General features: G+C 34.7%; 1 protein-coding gene across 9 annotated transcripts in view; it reads right to left on the bottom strand.

The window, feature by feature from the left end:
- Positions 1-18,131, bottom strand: part of Tenm1 (teneurin transmembrane protein 1) — an 875,459-nt gene that overhangs the window by 330,465 nt on the left and 526,863 nt on the right. For all 9 annotated transcript variants that reach the window (XM_070039761.1, XM_070039760.1, XM_070039769.1 and 6 more), the window contains one exon: positions 2,371-2,609. In XM_070039761.1, the coding sequence (XP_069895862.1) occupies positions 2,371-2,609 (239 nt within the window). The remainder of the gene's footprint in view (positions 1-2,370; positions 2,610-18,131) is intronic.

The raw sequence follows: 18,131 nt of genomic DNA, 5'->3' as shown, positions 1-18,131 counted from the left end.
AGACAATCTATTCATTGTTGGAATTATGTTTCCACAAACACGTTTCTTATGTTAATTTACATTTCAGACTGCAGAGTCACTCAAGCAAGGAAATTAATATTCACTCAAAATAAAATGCCAATGAGAAAAATCAATACAATTTGCTATTAAATGAGGGTGACTTTAATCAGGGTGACTCAGAACAGCAATATTTTTTCTTAAAATTGGAGAGCATAACTTACAACTGCTTTTTGCTTTACCTTCCCAAATTTAGTAAATGCATGATTTTTCAACTATCTAGTAGAAATAAGGTTACATTGTTTGTTGTTGTTGCAGTGTAAAATTGAATCCTGGGGAAGGCATTATACACTAGATTTTTCAGATAGCTTCCAAATAAGTACCTCTAATGAAATTGCTACCTGAAACTTCAGCAGCAGCAGTATTATTGTTTAACTATAATCTTTGAAGCTATTGTAGATTAGCAATTATGACAACTAATGAGAAAACTATAACAACCATTTAATTGAAAGGAAAATAGTTAACTACAGTAATTACAATCAATAAGACTCTTTTAGCAGTATAAACATTTTTTTTCTCAAAGAGCATTCCATACTCTTCACAGCATTATTTAAGGTTAGGAAGTGAAAAAAAGGACTAATTAAAAATCCATTTGTTATATACAATACTCAGCTTTGGTCTATGTTTGTACTTTCCATTGTTGAGAGAGAAACCATTTCCCTCACCACAAACAAAAACAACTTTGGTTAAGAAGAAAGACTGGAGTTCATTTTGCTTAGCATCATCTTATATGGTCATATGTCTATTAAGCAATTCTGCTCATCTGCTAGGAATATCCTAGATATAAATTAATTGTTACAAATGAGAAAAACTATGGGACCTATGTTTCTCTGGGTCTGGCTTACTTCACTTATATGATGGAGGGGACCCGTATTTATGTCTCTTGTTGAATAAAAAAGCATTACTATTGTGAGTATAAGTAAATTTTGACTTATGAAAAATATTTTTAAAACATGACACATGAAGAAATGCTCAACCTCCCTAGTCATAAAAGAAATGCAAATCAAAACAACATTGAGATACCACCTCACTCCAGTTAGAATGGCTAAAATAAAGAACTCTAATAACAACAGATGATGGAGGGGATGTGGACAGAAGGGAACCTTACTGCATTTTTGGTGGGAGTGTAAACTTGTTCAACCACTTTGGAAAGCAGTATGGAGTTTCCTCAAAAGACTCCACATAGAGCTCCCCTATGACCCAGAAATCCCACTTTTGGGCATTTACCCAAATGTTCACAAACAAGACCACACTAAAGCTATCAGCACGACTATGTTTATTGTAGCCTTATTTACTATTGCTAAAATATGGAACCAACCCAGATGCCCCTCAGTAGATGAATAGATCAAGAAAATGTGGTATATATACAAAATGGAATTCTATGCCTCCATCAGAAAGAATGACATTGCCCCATTTGTCAGGAAATGGAAAGACTTGGAAATGAAGTAAGCCAGGCCCAAAGAAACATAGGTCCCATGGTTTCCCTTATTTGCACTAACTAGTATATGTCTGAGTCAAGCAGAAAAGGTCAGATAAGGTGATGTTAGGGAAATGAACCCTAAGATATGTATTCAAATGTTTTTTTTTCTTTCATGCGATTGTTTCTAACACATTTATAAGATTATTTCTTTGTTGCTTTCTATGTCCCTCCCCCACGGTATAACCCCGCTGTCACTGTATTTGATGTTGGTGTAATTTGTGGAGGGGAAGGGAAAAACAAATAGTTTAAATAGGGATACAGGTGGACCCATTGCAACAATGAGAGGTACAAGTCGTTATGTCAAAAACGAACTTTACAACTTTGGTGTGGGGGGGGAGGAGGGTTGGGTGGGAGGTTGTGGGGAGGATGGGATGGGAAGGGGAAACAAAGGAGGAGGCTACAATGCTTGATAAGAAATGTACTCATTATCTTGCTCATGTAATTGTAACCCCTCTGTACAGTATTTTCACAATAAAAAAAATAATGAAAATGTCAAGGCCAAACTTTACCGAATTTATGTGTTAAACTTTCAGTAGCAATAAAGCTATGAGCAGAAGGGAAAAATTAATTTTTATATCTTACAAAATGTATATATTCTCTAAACATCAACAACCTCCTGTATTCTTCTTTACTTGGCTTATTTATCAGTGGATTTGTGAATAAGAATCTATTTTAAGACATACTTTATAATAGCATTTTGAGATGGGTAATACTTTTGAGAAAAGTATATCAATGCACATATCCTTTATTATAAGTCCATTAAGATTTCTTATCCATTAAAAAGAAAGAAAGAAAAGAAGAAGGAAGACTGAGGCACAGAATAAAGGGCTTACCAATAACATAGGCGAGTAACAAGGCCAAAGTCACTGTGATTGCTGTGGCGCTCAAGGCTGTGCATTTCCAATTGCAGCATCTGTAAGGTTTGTTAAAGGTAAAAGCTGGCCGGGAAAAGGTGCTTCGAGGAAGTGGCCTGGGAGGAGGTGAATACACGGTATTGGATGTCAGAGGATAGTTCTGACTTGCCGCACTGAAGATAGCAGAGGACCCAGATCCATGCTTGAACAGGAAATGCCTGAGGAGGGGGGAGAAAAAAGTGATCATTGTAAAGACCAAATCTCATCACTACAAGATCAAGAACTCCACTATTTACAATCACGATAGGATACATCACAGGGAAACTAGAAGAGTTAAGCAAAATTTTCATATATTTAAGAGTTAACGCCAAACTGTACTCCATCTTTGGTGCGCTTTCTTTCCCCTTCCTCTTGCTCCTCTTCCTCCCCTTCTTTTTTCTCTTTCCCTTTCTCTCTCCTCTTCCCCCTCTATTTCCCCTTCATTCTCCCCCTCCACTTCCTGTCCCCCTATTTCTTATTTGTAACTTTTCCTATTTTTGAGCTTTAAGAGGAAGGAGCTTGTGCTTTCTGATTATTGGTTAATGAGTGTCAACACTACATTTAATATTACTCACGACACTATTCCTAGTTATGAAATATACTCAGTAGTTAAGAGACATATAATAAAGTATTTTGATGAATAGAATAGTCTAGATACTAGTGTTCAGGGTTTTCTCTATCCTAAAATTTAGAGATCTGCTTGCATAGTCATATTTTCACCACAAACTTTATTATAAAAGTTATCAAACATACAGCTGAGCTGAAAGAATTTTATTATAAATTCCCACAATATCGTAGACTGAACTCTAGAGTTTATATTTGACTCTACTCATATTATCATTTATCTATCCACCTCTGCATTCCTCTCTATCCAATATCCCATCCTAGTTTTTAAACATTTTGAAATATAGTCAGTGTACATCAGTATATATCCCTTCACTTATGTCAGCTTTCATATTTTTATCTGATTCAATATTTTAAAATTTTTTTCTCAGGATCAAATTTTGAATATATATTTTCTAAGATTTGACAAATGCAATTACTTGTGTAACCCAAATCCCTATCAAGATGTAGAACATCCCTAGTACACCAAGAAGCTCACTTTCTCTTTTCTAATAACATGTATCCATTCCCAGAGAAAGACAAGTATTCAGAAATTTTTTGACTATACATTTGACTATTGTTGAAGTTTATACTAATGGAGTAATGAATTACTGCAAGAAGACTTTTCACTGCTCATGGCTTATCTGTCTTTTATAAGCAGTAGTGATGTACTGACACGGTGGTAGTTGTCAAAAAACAAAATAATTCAAGTATGGTTTTGTGTGTATAATTCATGTATATTGAGTGTTAAGTGACTTGTGTTCTATTGAAAATTTCTTATTTCATTTTATTTTTATTTATATAAAACAGACTAGTTAAAATCCTCTCTGTGTTTTTGATTAAATGAAACCCCAAAGAGATTGTAGAACTTGCTGAATTTCACCTAGCAAGGGAATAATAACTACAATCAGATGATAGGTCATTTTTCAGAGTACTGAAACTTAACCATTTGACTCTAACATATATGTTAGTAAAATACACTGCTAAACAACACACATTCTACTGTTGCACTTTAATGCACAACACACAACAAAAAATGTAACATATACATAAGTGCATTAGGCTGATTTCTGCCTTCCATACTGAAAGAACAAATGCAGAAAAAAAAGAAATCCTATAATTCAATATGGCAGTTCATGAAAATTACCCACAATAAAGATTTTCATTTGAGTATCAGTAACAGTTAAGCATATTTGGGTTGAGTTACTGATGGGAGTTGACAGACCCCATCTTTCTGAAGGGGAAGTATTATGTATCAAAAGACTTTAAGTACACAAATTTTCTACAAAATAATTGTACATATAAGGGCTTGTCCTCAGGAAATCGTATGCATGTGACAATGTATATATGCAATCATTCATAACAATGTTTTTATTATAGCAAAAATAATATACCCCAAATGTCTAAAATTGATATTATATTAAGTAAATCATTTTAAAAACACATAATACAAACTTTCACAACGTGCTGTGAGAAGTGTTTGCAAATATTATCAAGTGAAAGAAGGCAGGCATCAACAGCCACATTTTTTTCAAAGAAAAAAATTGCTATGTATTCATGGAAAAATAATAATTTATGTTACATATATATTATAGGGTTATTTTCAGGACCATTTTCTCTTGAGCTTTCAGTTTTACAACTAATATAAAACAAGACTGAAAAATTCACTGGATGGCACTAACTACAAATACAGTTGTTTCCATTTAAGTGAACATGATGTACCAAGCATCTAGGAGGTCTAGGCAGCAAGTTAGGTAATTTATGTGAATTATTTTGATCTTGTATCTGTGAGATTGATATAATGGTCTTAATCATATAGACTAAACTGAGACCCCTCAAAACTTAGAAGTGGTACTAATAATAATTATGATAATACTGACATACAGTTGAATGCTTCCTGTGCTTTGCATTGCTCTTCATATTTTACATTGGTATATAATTTAATTTTATTAACAACCTTATTACCATAAGTCTATCTGTTTTACAGATGAGAAAACCAAAGCATGAAGAGGTTTATTAAGTTGTCCATGGTTCCACAGCTGAGTGGAAAGCTGAGTTTCAAATCTAGGCACAATGACTACAGAGACATTGCTCCCAATCAATGAGCTTCAGTAGACAACAATAGGGTTAGGAAGTTGCTGAGTATATTAAATCTGCTTGTTAAGACAAAAGAAAAGCATGCTTTCTATTGAATTCGCTATGTGACCATATTAAATTGAGTTGACTTGTCAACATGCCTCCTTTGGAATTAATAATAAGGGTGTGACAATGATGACTGCAAAATCACAAAGTTGGGAGAGTCCTTGTAGGAAATCATCTAGTAGTTACACTCCTTCAATTTTCTGTAAACTAATGACCAGAGAATGAAAGTAGTTCACATAGCTACTTAATGTCATGCATAAAATTTGCATTCGTGAATTGTAAAATAGCGTATTTCCATTCACTTATTCTATGCATGACCACAATCTTCACCAGATTGGCACTATGTTCTAATAACCTAGGTTTAACTGACACAGGCTTAGCAAAGCAAATAGTATCTGCTCAAATAGTACTACATATGGTATGGCTAGGCTTTTGTATGTCATATGATCTTGTAGTAATATTTAAAGTTTAAGTATTTTGGATGCATAGATAGCTATTTTTAAAAGCTACTCTTCAGTTGATGAAAACCTAAAAGACTTATTGCTACTTCCAAAGGCACATAGTTTAGCCTCAGCATGAATGCACAATATATACCAGTAAATATATTTGGTTGAATAACTGACTCACAGCATAGTGATCTTTTCATTCGCTTGTGCTTCTTCTTTAAAGCTTTGAAATAATGCCTTCCATGCCATAAATAAATAGGTGAATTTATTCTTTAATATATGGTTAACAAAGCCAGCCTATGTTCTCCTCTGTGTATATCTAATTTACTAGTGAGCAGGACATACAGCAATTTACAGGGAGTAAAGTGGAAGAGTATCCCTGCCTTCTCACCCCTACTTTAGGGATGGTAAAAATGTCAGTACATATAACTAATACCATACAACATGTGTGGGAGAAAAGAAAAAACAGTCATTTGGAGCTCTTTTACTCAACTTTGGAGAAAAGCTTCAATCCTTTGCATATTTATGAAAAATAATAATTGGATTTTTAGGACAATGTAAGTGCCCATATCTTGGATATTGATTTGATTTGGTATATCATTAAGGGGTAAAATGAAGACAAAGAAAGACAGAGAAATGTTGGTTATTATGATAGCAATTACAAGCAATAATCAATATCCCCGAGCACTGTAATTTCATCTGATGTACACTAAAGGACTTTTAAATGCAGTTTCATAAGTAAAATATTACAGCGTAATGAGTAAATTCAAGTCACAGCAGAGTTACATTTAAACAGATATATATTTGAGTGGAATCCCAATCAGAGTTCTCAGTGAGGGTAGATAATAAAATGAATTCATAAAGATTCTTGTTTCCTTATTAAGAAGCTCAGGCTACAAATCTATGCTGAAAGTGAGCTATACCTTGATGTACCACATGAAGAACAGTCGTACAAATGCTATGTATTGTCATAGGCTTTGCATCTATTGTTGGAATGTGAAACCATACCTAATGTGCTTTCATAGTCCTTGACAAAGTTGAAGCATAAAGACAAATGCACAGTGCTAGACTTCAGCTATGTGCTCTATGTGCTCATAAAATCAGATCATCCATCTAAGCACATTGCTTTTCCTAGGGACTGGAGGATATACAATTGAGGTTTTTCTCCACAGAGCAAATGATAAAAATGCAGTTCAAGAGTTTATGTGTAAGTAGTACTTTTCTTTGCATCTGTTTCAATAGTCAAGTTAAAAAGGAAAAGCAAGACATTTTGAAAAGGAAATGGGCATATAAGGAAATGGGCATATAAGGAAATTGCAAAAAAAAAAACTTCAAGACTGATGAGACATAGTGGTGGTAAATGAGAATATAATAAATGCTCCTGTAAGGATTTTAAAATCATGTATATAAAAAAGAAGAAATTGTACCATCTCTTCTTAAACTCTCTCACTTCATAATTCTGAGGGTTTCTGTTAGCATTGTTATGTGATTTAATATGGCACTTAAAATTCTACAGGAAATAGACAAAAGTGTACAGCACATATATAAATAAGCATTTTTTCTTTTACATCTTGTAAACATTCTTATGAGACACATCAAATCCTGTTTTCCTGTTGCTTATAAACAATTGACTCATTTTTTCATACTCATAGGAAGGAATTTAACTTCCTTTTGTCTAGTAGAAGCTGAGGTTGATTTAAGATTACAAGTTAATTGGCCTAAATCATATTTGGATAGGATAGTGGAATTTAGGTTTTATTTTTTAATTTTTAGATGCATTTGTATTTTGATAAAATTTCATAAAATGAAATTCGTTGTCTTAAGCATTTTGTTTTATTTTGCCAATCCTGGGGCTTGAACTCAGTCCAGACACTGTCCCTGAGCTCATTTTGCTCAAGGCTAGTGCTCTACTACTTGAGGGGCAGCACTACTTCCAGCTTTTTCTGTAATGAATTGGAGATCAGAGTCTCATTGACTTTGCTGCCCAGGCTGGCTTCGATTCTTGATACTCCAGTCTCAGTCTCCTGAGTAGCTAGTATTACAGGCATGAGCCACCAGTGCTTGACTACTGACCATCTGAAGCATTTTTAGGTATTCAGTAGTTTTAAGTATACTCATGTTATTGTACAGTGGATCTTCAAAGCATTTTATTCTGGGAAGTCTAAAACACAATAGCTTCGATGTTCATCAAAGAAATGGGTCTATAGTTTTCTTTCTTTGATGAGTCCCTGCCTGGTTTAGGGATGAGGGTTACAATGACTTCATAGAAGGAGTTTGGTAGTGAACTTTCACTTTCAATTTTATTGAAGAGTTGGAGGGGTATTGGTGTGAGTTTTGCTTTGAAGGCCTTGTAGAATTCAACTGTAAATCTATCCAGTCCTGAGCTTTTCTTAGATGGGAGGTCTCTTATTGCTGTTTCTATTTCAGTGGTTGATATGGATCTGTTAAGTTGGTTTAACTCATCTTGGTTTAGTTTTGGCATGTCAATTATTTCCTAGGAAATGGTCCATTTCATCCAGATTCTCAAATTTATTAGCATAAATAATAATAAATAATAAATTTTAATCTTCTGAATCTTGGTTATATCTGTGATGTTTCCTTTCTCATCTCTGTTTGTTTATTTGGGTGTGTTCTCTTCTTTTTCTAATACAATTTGCTAATGTACTGTGATTATTTTCATTTTTTTGTATGTTCTTCCCCCATGGTATAAACCTCTGTTTTCACTGTATTTGATTCCTGAGCCCTACATCTTGTATATACACTTTTCTAACTTGGGGAGGGGAAGGGAAAAAACAAAATGCATAAATAGGATACAGGTTGACCCATTGTAACAATGAGATGTACAAAACACTATGTTGAAAACAAACTTTACAATTTGTGGTAGGGACGGAGAGAGGAGTTTGGGAAGGGAGGGAAGGGATGGTAGGGGAAAAACAAAGGAGGAGGTAACAATGCTCAATAGGAAATGCACTCATTACCTTACTCATGTAACTGTAACCCCTGTGTACACCATTTTTACAATAAAAGTGTATTTAAAAATATAAAACACTAGCTATTGAACAATGGGCTTTTATATAACAACCACCATTCTACTCTTTGTTTCTTACTATTTGACTTCATTGCATATGCCATATAAGAGGAATATAAAGTATTTGTATTATTGTGACTAGCTTATTTGATTTAACATAATGTCCTGAAGGTTTTCGAAGAAAGTTCCATACCATTTCCTGTGGTATTTACTAATTTAAAATCTTACTAAAAGTGTACAATGAATTCTAATCTCTATATCCTCTTCCATGGCTGCTATTTTCTATTTTTTAAAGAGTAGCTAACCTTTTTTTGTTTTTGCTTTTTTGTCAGTCATGTGGCTTGAACTCTGGGCCTGAGTGCTGTCCCTGAGCTCTTCAGCTTAAGGTTAGTACTCTACCACTTGAACCATGGTACCACTTCTGGTTTTCTTGTGGCTAATTGGAGATAAGACTCTCATGGACTTTCCTGACCCAGCTGGCTTTGAACTGTGATCCTCAGATCTCAGCCTCTTGAGTAGCTAGAATTACAGGTGTGAGCCACTGGCACCTGGCATGAGTAGCTAACTTTTAATTCTTTATTTTGTGCCTTTATTGGACCTTAAACGCAGGGCATTTTCATTCACAGCTGGTGCTCTTCCACTTGAAGCATGCTTCCAATCTAGTATTTTGCTGGTTAATTGGAGATAAAGTCTCTCAGACTTTTCTGCCCAGGATGACACTGAACTGTAACCCTCAGATCTCAGCCTCCTAAGTAGTTAAGATTGTAGTCATGAGTAACCAGCATCTGGCAAATAGCCATTTAAAAAAAATTTAATTTTACCGTCAAGGTGATGTACAGAGGGGTTACAGTTACATACAAAAGGTATTGAGTACATTTCTTATCCTACTTGTTACTTCCTCCCTCCTTTTTCTCCCTCTTTAACTACCTCGCATTCCTCCCACCAAGTTGTAAAGTTCATTTCCAACATATTGTCTTGAGTATGGCCATTGCATTGGTTTGCCCTTTGTTCTTTGTCTCACTGTTTTGTTGTTCCCTTCCCCCAAGTTAGATAAACGTATATACAAGACACAGGGTACCAAAATAAAAAACCATGACAACAGAGGTTAAACTATAGGAAATAACACAAAAGAAAAAAGAAGTCACATAGTACATTAAAAACAAAAACAACAAAGTAAAACCTCGTTTCATTTCACTAAACATCATCTTATATGTTCATATGTACATATAGGTATTGAGCTATTCTGCTCATCTACTAGGACTATCTTAGACATATATTATTACAAATGAGGGAAACTGGGATCTATGTTTTTTGGGTCTGGCTTACTTCACTTAATCTGATTTTTTTCTAAGTCTTTCCATTTCCTTACAAATGGGGTGGTGTCATTCTTTCGGATGGAAGCAAAAGCCCAGGACCAGATGGATTCACAGATGAATTCTACAAGATCAGTAGAAAGCCCACAGATTGGGAGGAGATCTTCACTAGCCATAAAACAGACAAGTGCGTCATATCTAAAATAGAACTAAAATAATTAAATCCCTCCAAAACAAGTCCTCAAAGAAACAACTGCCCTATTAATAAATGGGCTAAAGATTTAAAGAGAGACTTCTCTGAAGAGGAAATAAGAATGGCCAATACACACATAAAGAAATGTTCAACATCTCTGGCCACAAGAGAAATGCAAATCAAACAAAATTGAGATTCCACTTTACCCCAGTTAGAATGGCCATTATCAAGGAATCTGGTAACAGTAAATAGCCATTTTCATGAGTGTAAGATTATAGCTCATTGTGGTTTTCATTTGCATTTTTCTGGTGATTAGTCAAGTCAAAAATCTTTTTCATTGGCTCATTAGCTATTTTTTCAGTATTTGTGATGAAATATCTATTCATATGTGTTCATTCTAATGTCTCTAACAAACACAGGGAAACAAAAGAACAAACTGTTTTGAATCAGCCCCATATTCTCCTTGAACAAAATTACCTAGTACTGTTTGGTGGAAAAATGTAGCTATGGGTAAAATTAATTTCAGAATCTCCTGTTTTTTTAATAACCATTTTTCCAGTTTTCCTTTTTAGAACAGATACTGGTAAAGAGACTATTCATCCAAATTCTGCAACTTAATGGCATTATCAGTTTGGAAATTGTACTAGAATAACACATTATATTTTCTCCTAAAAGTTGCTAAAAGGTTTCATTCTACTTTTTGATTGTTTCTTGCAAATATCAATCTCCTTTTCTCTATATGTACCTTCTGAACCATGTCTGGAAAGTTTTGATGAAAAATCTGTATTGTGAGTGATTCATAATTTTTAAGATTAAAAAAAAACAGTTTGAGGATATAAATAAAAGTCTTGATTTTCCTAGGTTTAATTCTTAGCTTTATTATGTATTCTCAAATAGACATACTCTATGGTCTAGGTTGTTGTTGTGATCTTACAAATGAGGTGGTCAATAATAGAACCAATAGCTTCCCTACCTATTCACTTTCCTCTGCATTGTTTATTAGTTGAGGGAAGGAAATGAGTCTCAATTTCTTACTCTCTTACTCTAAAGATATACAAAGAATATATATTGATTTTTGTGATGTATTTGCTTCTTCTGAAGGGCTCAAGATCACTGTGGACAGTGAACTAAACTGGGAGACTATAAAGTCAAACACATATAAACAAGTGTCTCGATATTGGTATGAAAAATTTAAAGGTTTTGTTTTTTTTTCATATAAACCAAACATGTAAATAAAAGAACTAGTTTAGACGTATTTCAACTAATTTGTGAGATGTTTTAGGATTGACAGAACTGTTGTTGACATAAGTATTAGTAATTTAAAAATATTTGTTATAATAATGGCAGTAGCAATGAACATTTGCTGATAATTTATTTTGTTGTAGTCACTCTCAGAAAATGTGTATAATTTTCTCATTGAACTTCATAATAACTCTGTCAGATATATGGCATCTAAACTTGCCTTTTTCTCTTTGTCTCTCTTTTGTTATCTGCATGTTACAGGAAAGATGACCAATATTAATAGAATATAAATTTCCTAAGCTCAATCAATTGGTAATAGTACAGTTTTGATCACTAGAACATGAAACTGCAACCCTTCTGTACAGCATCTTTACAATAAAATATAATTTTTTAAAAAAGAACATAAACTAGATAAGAAGAAGAATGTCTATCTTCTTTACTGTTATATTCCTAAATTCTGAAAGGGTAACTCACAAAACAGATGATTAACAATAATTTTTAAGCTCATTCATGGACAATAAAACTCATTTTACTTAACCATTATGCACAAATCAGCTCACAAATACCACTTATAATATTGATCATTAAAGTGATACAAAGTTTCTAATTCACACAATCATGTAACAGTTCTCTTTTCAAAGATATATAATATATATGTATATCTATTTATCTATCTATGAATGATGAATGTCAGTGCTAAGTATTCCTCTGAACATAATTTTATAGAGATATTTCTTTTCTTTTCTTTTTTTTTTTTTGGTCCTGGGGCTTAAACTCTGGGCTTGGGCATTGTCCCTGCGATCTTCATCTCACTTGAGCCATAGCACCACTTCCGGTTTTCCACTGGTTTATTGGAGATAAGAGTCTCACAGATTTTCCTGCCATGGCTGGCTTTGAACCATGATCCTCAGATCTCAGCCTCTTGAGTAGCTAGGATTACAGGCATGAGCCACCTGTGCCCTGCTGGAGATATTACTTTCTATTTTTCTTTTGTGTACCAGGACTTGGGCTTGAACTCAGAGCCTTTTCTTTTTCTTTAGCTTTTTTGCTCAAGGTTGGAACTCTACAACTTGAGCCAAAACTCCACTTCCAGATTTTTGTGATTAATTGGATATGAAAGTCTTGGAGATTTTCCTGCCTGGGATGGCTTCAAACTGTGATCTTCATATTTTATGAGTAGCTGGGATTACAGAAGTGAGCCACAAGTCTCTTTCAATTTTTTTCTTTATTGCCAAGGTGATATATAGAGGGGTTACAGTTATATAAGTAAGGTAATAAGTACATTTCTTGTCAAACTTGTTACCCCTTTCCTCATTTTCTCCTACTTTCCCTCTCTCCATCTCCCCAAGTTGTACAGATCATTTCCAGCATATTGTCTTTTGAATATTGGTGCTGCATTGGTTCCCTTCTTGTCCTTTGTCTCACCATTCTGTTGTTCCCCTTTCCTTCCCTAATTCAGTTAAACATATATATAATACCAGGGTAATTAAAAATACAGGAATGACTAAATGATAATAGGAAGACAATTCATATTTAAGGCATTATGAAATTTATTGTTATATTCCTATAAAACTAGAATATTTGTGAGGGGCATCTGGGTTGGTTCCATATCTTAGCTATGGTAAGTAATGCTGAGATAAACATAGTTGTAAATGTCCAGAAGTAGGATTGCTGGGTCATAGGGGAGCTCTATGTGGAGTCTTTTGAGGAACCTCCATACTACTTTCCAAAGTGGCTGATCAAGTTTACACTCCCACTAAGAGTGCAGTAGGGTTCCCTTTTGGCCACATCTCCTCCAGTATCTATTGTTATTAGATTTCTTGATTATAGGCATTCTAACTGGGGTAAGCCTCAAGTAGATAAGTGGGTCAAGAAAATGTGCTGTGTGTGTGTATGTGTGTTTGTGTGTGTGTGTGTGTGTGTGTGTGTGTGTGTGTGTGTGTGTAGGAATTCTATGCTTCCATCAGAAAAAACAACACCACCCAATTTGTTAGGAAATGGAAAGACTTGTAAAAAATCACATTAAGTGAAGTTACCCAGTCCCAAAGAAATTTAGGTCCATGGTTTCCCTTATTTGCAATAATTAGCATCCATATAAAATAAACTTATCAGATGAGTTGAAAAGCTCAAAAACCATGTACAAATGACCATATAAGTTGATGCTAAGTGTAATGAACCCCAAGATATGGACTCAAGAGTTCTGTCTTTATTGTTACTGTTTTAAATGTACCATGTGATTTTAGAATTTTTGTTGTTGTTGTTTCCTTTGTATGTTCTTTCCCATACAACATATCATACCCTGTTGTCACTGTACTTTATTTTGAAACCTGCATCTTGAATATACATATGTCTAATCTGGGAAGAGGAAGGGAATAACAAAATGCTGAAACAAGGACACAGGATGACCCATTGCAATGAAGATACCTACTGGACAGTATATTGGAAAAGAACTTTACAAATTTGGGTGGTGAGCGGGAGAGGGGGGATAAGAGTATGGAAGGTGGGGGAGGGAAGGGATAGTGGGACAACAATAAGAAAGGGAAAGGGAAACAGTGCTCGACAAGGAATGTACTCATTGCCTTACTCATGTAACTGTAACCCCTCCATACAACATCTTAACAATAAAATAAAGATTAAAAAATTAGAATATTTCTGATACAAGATATTCAAATGTTAAATGAGACAAAGAGTATAGAAAAATGTGTATTTCCTATAGAACAAAACCACTACATAGTCTATAATGTTTAATCAAGTTGTTTTAGTAAACCCTAAAGTAAATTAAAATATTTAGTTACCACTTAATAATAATGCTATGTCAAGACAAACTTCCTACATTATATCTACGCTGTGGAGATCTAACTTTAACTTAAAAATTTATATTAAAAAGTCTATGCCAATTAAAAGGAAATATTCATAGGTAAATATCAAGTTAATGTTTTCTTTCTTTTTTTCTTTTTTTTGGGTCCGGTCATGGGGCCTGAACTCTGGGCCTGGGCACTATCCCTCAGCTCTTCAGCTCAAGGCTAGCGCTCTACCACCTGAGCCACAGTGCCACTTCCGGCTTTTTTTCTTTTTGCTTATGTGGTGCTGAGGAATTGAACCCAGGGCCTCAGGCATGCAAGGCAAGCGCTCTGCCACTGAGCCACTTTCCCAGCCCTCAAGTTAATGTTTTCTATTAATGAAAATATTTCTGTATTAGAATTCTCAGGCCAATATATCAAAATAATTTTAGGTAAGTAAGTTTATTCTATATTCTTTAACTTTATAGTTAATAATAATTTATATTTTGAGATACATTTTAGAAAATATAAACTTTTCATTGGAAAAGTTTTTAGACACTGAAGCAGCTTGAAAAAAAGCAACAAGTTAAACTCCAATTTAATAGATGGAAAATATAATCAAAATTAAATCAGAATTAAATGAATAAGCATCAAAAACATAGAAAAAATCAACAAAACAAAGAATTGGTTCTTTGAAAAAAAAATAACAAAATTGACAGACCCTTAGCAAATCTTATCAGAAAAATAAGAGAACACACACAAGTAAACAATCTCAGAGATGAGAATGGAAACATCACCACAGAAACAACCAAGATTCAGAACATTATTAGGAAATACTTCTCAAAACTTTATGCTAATAAGTTTGAGAATCTGGAAGAAATGGACACATTTCTAGCAAATATTGACATGTCTAAACTAAGATGATTTAAATAAACTTAACATAACCATATCAAACATTGAAATAGAAATAACAGTAAGAGAACTCCCACCCAAGAAAAGCCCAGGACCACACGGATTTACAGCTGAATTCTACAAGGCCTTCAAAGCAGAACTCACATCAATAGTCTTCCAACTCTTCCATGAAATTGAAAGTGAAACTTCACTACAAGCCACTTTCTATGAAGTCATTGTAACCCTCATCCAAAAACCAGTCAGGGACTCATCAAAGAAAGAGAACTATAGACCCATTTCTTTGATGAACATTGATGCAAAACTTCTCAGCAAAATTTTGGCCAATGAACTTCAACTACTCATCAAAAAAATCATACACTGTGATCAAACAGGATTCATTTCAGGGATGCAAAGCTGGTTCAACATACACAAATCAATCAATATAATTTATCACATCAACAAGAGCAAGGATAAGAAACACGTGATAATCTCAATAGATGCAGAAATAGCATTTGACAAGATCCAACACCACTTTATGAGGAAGGCTCTGGAAAAACTAGGAATCCATAGGACATTCCTCAATATAATAAAGGCTGTGTGTATGGATATATCTACAGCGAGCATTATGTTTAATGATGAAAAGCTAAAGCCATTTCTTCTAAATTCAGGAATGAGACAAGGATATCTACTCTCTCCACTTTTCTTCAATTTGGTATTAGAATGCCTACCTAGAGCAATAAGACAACATGCAAACATAAAAGGGATCCAAATAGGGAAAGATGAAGTAAAACTCTCCCTCTTTGCAGATGACATGATCTTGTATTTAAAGAACCCCATTGATTCCATTACCAAGTTACTCGAGCTGATTCAAAACTTTGGCAAAGTAGCAATGACTTCCCTATATGCCACTAAGGAGAAGAGCACAGTTGAACTCAGGAAAGCAACTCCTTTTGTAATAATCCCACACAAAAAAAAATAAAATCCTAAGACTTAACTAAAGAAGTGAAAGACCTCTATGATGAAAACTGTAAAAACGTGAAAAAGGAAAATAAAGCAGAACTAAGGAAGTGGAAAAATGTCCCATGCTTCTTGTTCGGGAGGATTAACATCGTGAAAATGGCAATACTGTCAAAGTCTATCTACAAATTCAGTGTGATACCTATCAACATCCCGACAACATTCTTCAGTAAAATAGAAGCAGCAATCCAAAAATTAATATGGAACAATATAAGGCCCTGAATAGCAAAAACAATCCTTACAAGAAAAAACAGTGCTGGAGAAATATCAATACCAAATTTCAAACTCTACTACAAAGCCATAGTAATCAAAACATCTTGGTACTAGAACAAGACGAGGCCTGTGGACCAATGGAATAGAACTGAAGACCCAGAAATGAACCCATAGACCTATAGTCACCTAGTCTTCAATAAGAGAGCTAAAAAAAGAAAATGGAAGAAAGACAGTCTCTTCAGTAAATGGTGCTGGCAAAATTCATTAAACACCTGTAGAAAACTAAGGTATATCCTTATATATCACCCTGCACCAGAATCAACTCCAATGGATCAAAGACCTCAAAGTAAAAGCAGACAACCTGAAAACATTACAGGAAGGAATAGAAGAAACTCTAGGGCTCCTTTGCACAGGTGGAAATTTTCTTAATGAAGATCCAGAAACACAACAAATCAAAGAAATGGACAAATGGGACTGCATGAAACTGCAGAGCTTCTGCATGGCAAAGGACATAGTAAAATCAATAAAAAGTGCACAGTCTTGGAGAATATCTTCACTTGCTATACACAAACACGAAACTCATATCTAAAATTTACTTGGAACTAAAAAGTTAAATCATCCAAAAACAAATCCTCAAAGAGACAACCACATCATCAACCAGTGAGCTAAAGTCTTAAAGGGAGAATTCTCTAAAGAGGAAATAAGCATGGCCAATAGACACATGAAGAAATGCTCAACTTCTCTAGCCATAAAAGAAATGCAAATCAAAACAACTTTGAGATTCCACCTCACCCCAGTTAGAATGGCTATAATCAAGAAACCTAATAACAAGAGATGCTGGAGGGGATGTGGCCAAAAGGGAACCCTACTGCATTGTTGGTGGGAGTGTAAACTTGTTCAACCACTCTGGAAAGCAGTATGGAGGTTGCTCTGAAGACTACACATAGAGCTCCCCTATGACCCAGCATACCACTTTTGGGCATTTACGGAAATGATCATAAACAAGGCCCTAATAAAGCTAACAGCACAACTATGTTTATTGCAGCATTATTTACCATGACTAAGATATGGAACCAATCCAGATGCCCCTCAGTAGATGAATAGATCCAGAAAATGTGATATATGATATATGATATATATATATATATATATATGAATTATATGCCTCCATCTGAAAGAGTGGCACTGCCCCATTTGTTAGGAAGTGGTAAGATTTAGAAAAAATTATATTAAGTGAAGTAAGCCAGGCCCAAAGAAACATAGGCCCCATGGTTTCCCTTATTGCAATAGCTAGTATATGTCTAGGACAAGCAGAAAAGATCAAACACTATGTACATTTGACCATATAAAATGTGTTTTTCTTTTGTGCTACTGCTTCTAGCATATTTATAAGATGATTTCTTTGTTGCTTTATATGTCCCTCCCCCATGGTATAACCATGTTTTCACCATATTTGATGTTGGTATAATTTGGGGAAGGGAAGGGAAAAAACAAATTTTTCAAATAAGGATACAGGTGGACCCATTGCAACAATGAGATGTGCAAGTCATGTCGAAAAACTAACTTTACAACTTTGGCACTGGGTCAGGGGACCACGGAGCGGGGGGTCGCAGGGGGCGGGGGGGGGATGGGAAGAGATGGTAAGGGGAAACAAAGGAGGAGGCAACAATGCTTGATAAGAAATGTACGCATTACCTTGCTCATGTAATTGTAACCCCTCTGTACAGTATTTTCACACACACACACACACACACACACACACACACACACACACAAAGATGTTGCAAAGCGAAATGAACCCAAAGATAGGGACACAAGAAGTTTTATTTTTGT

Source organism: Dipodomys merriami, unplaced genomic scaffold (genome assembly GCF_024711535.1).
Source record: "Dipodomys merriami isolate MVZ:Mamm:240054 unplaced genomic scaffold, mDipMer1.0.p SCAF_3, whole genome shotgun sequence".
Lineage (NCBI taxonomy): Eukaryota > Metazoa > Chordata > Mammalia > Rodentia > Heteromyidae > Dipodomys > Dipodomys merriami.
The sequence above is the reverse complement of the archived record's forward strand: the minus strand, read 5'-3'. Positions and strand labels throughout refer to the sequence as shown.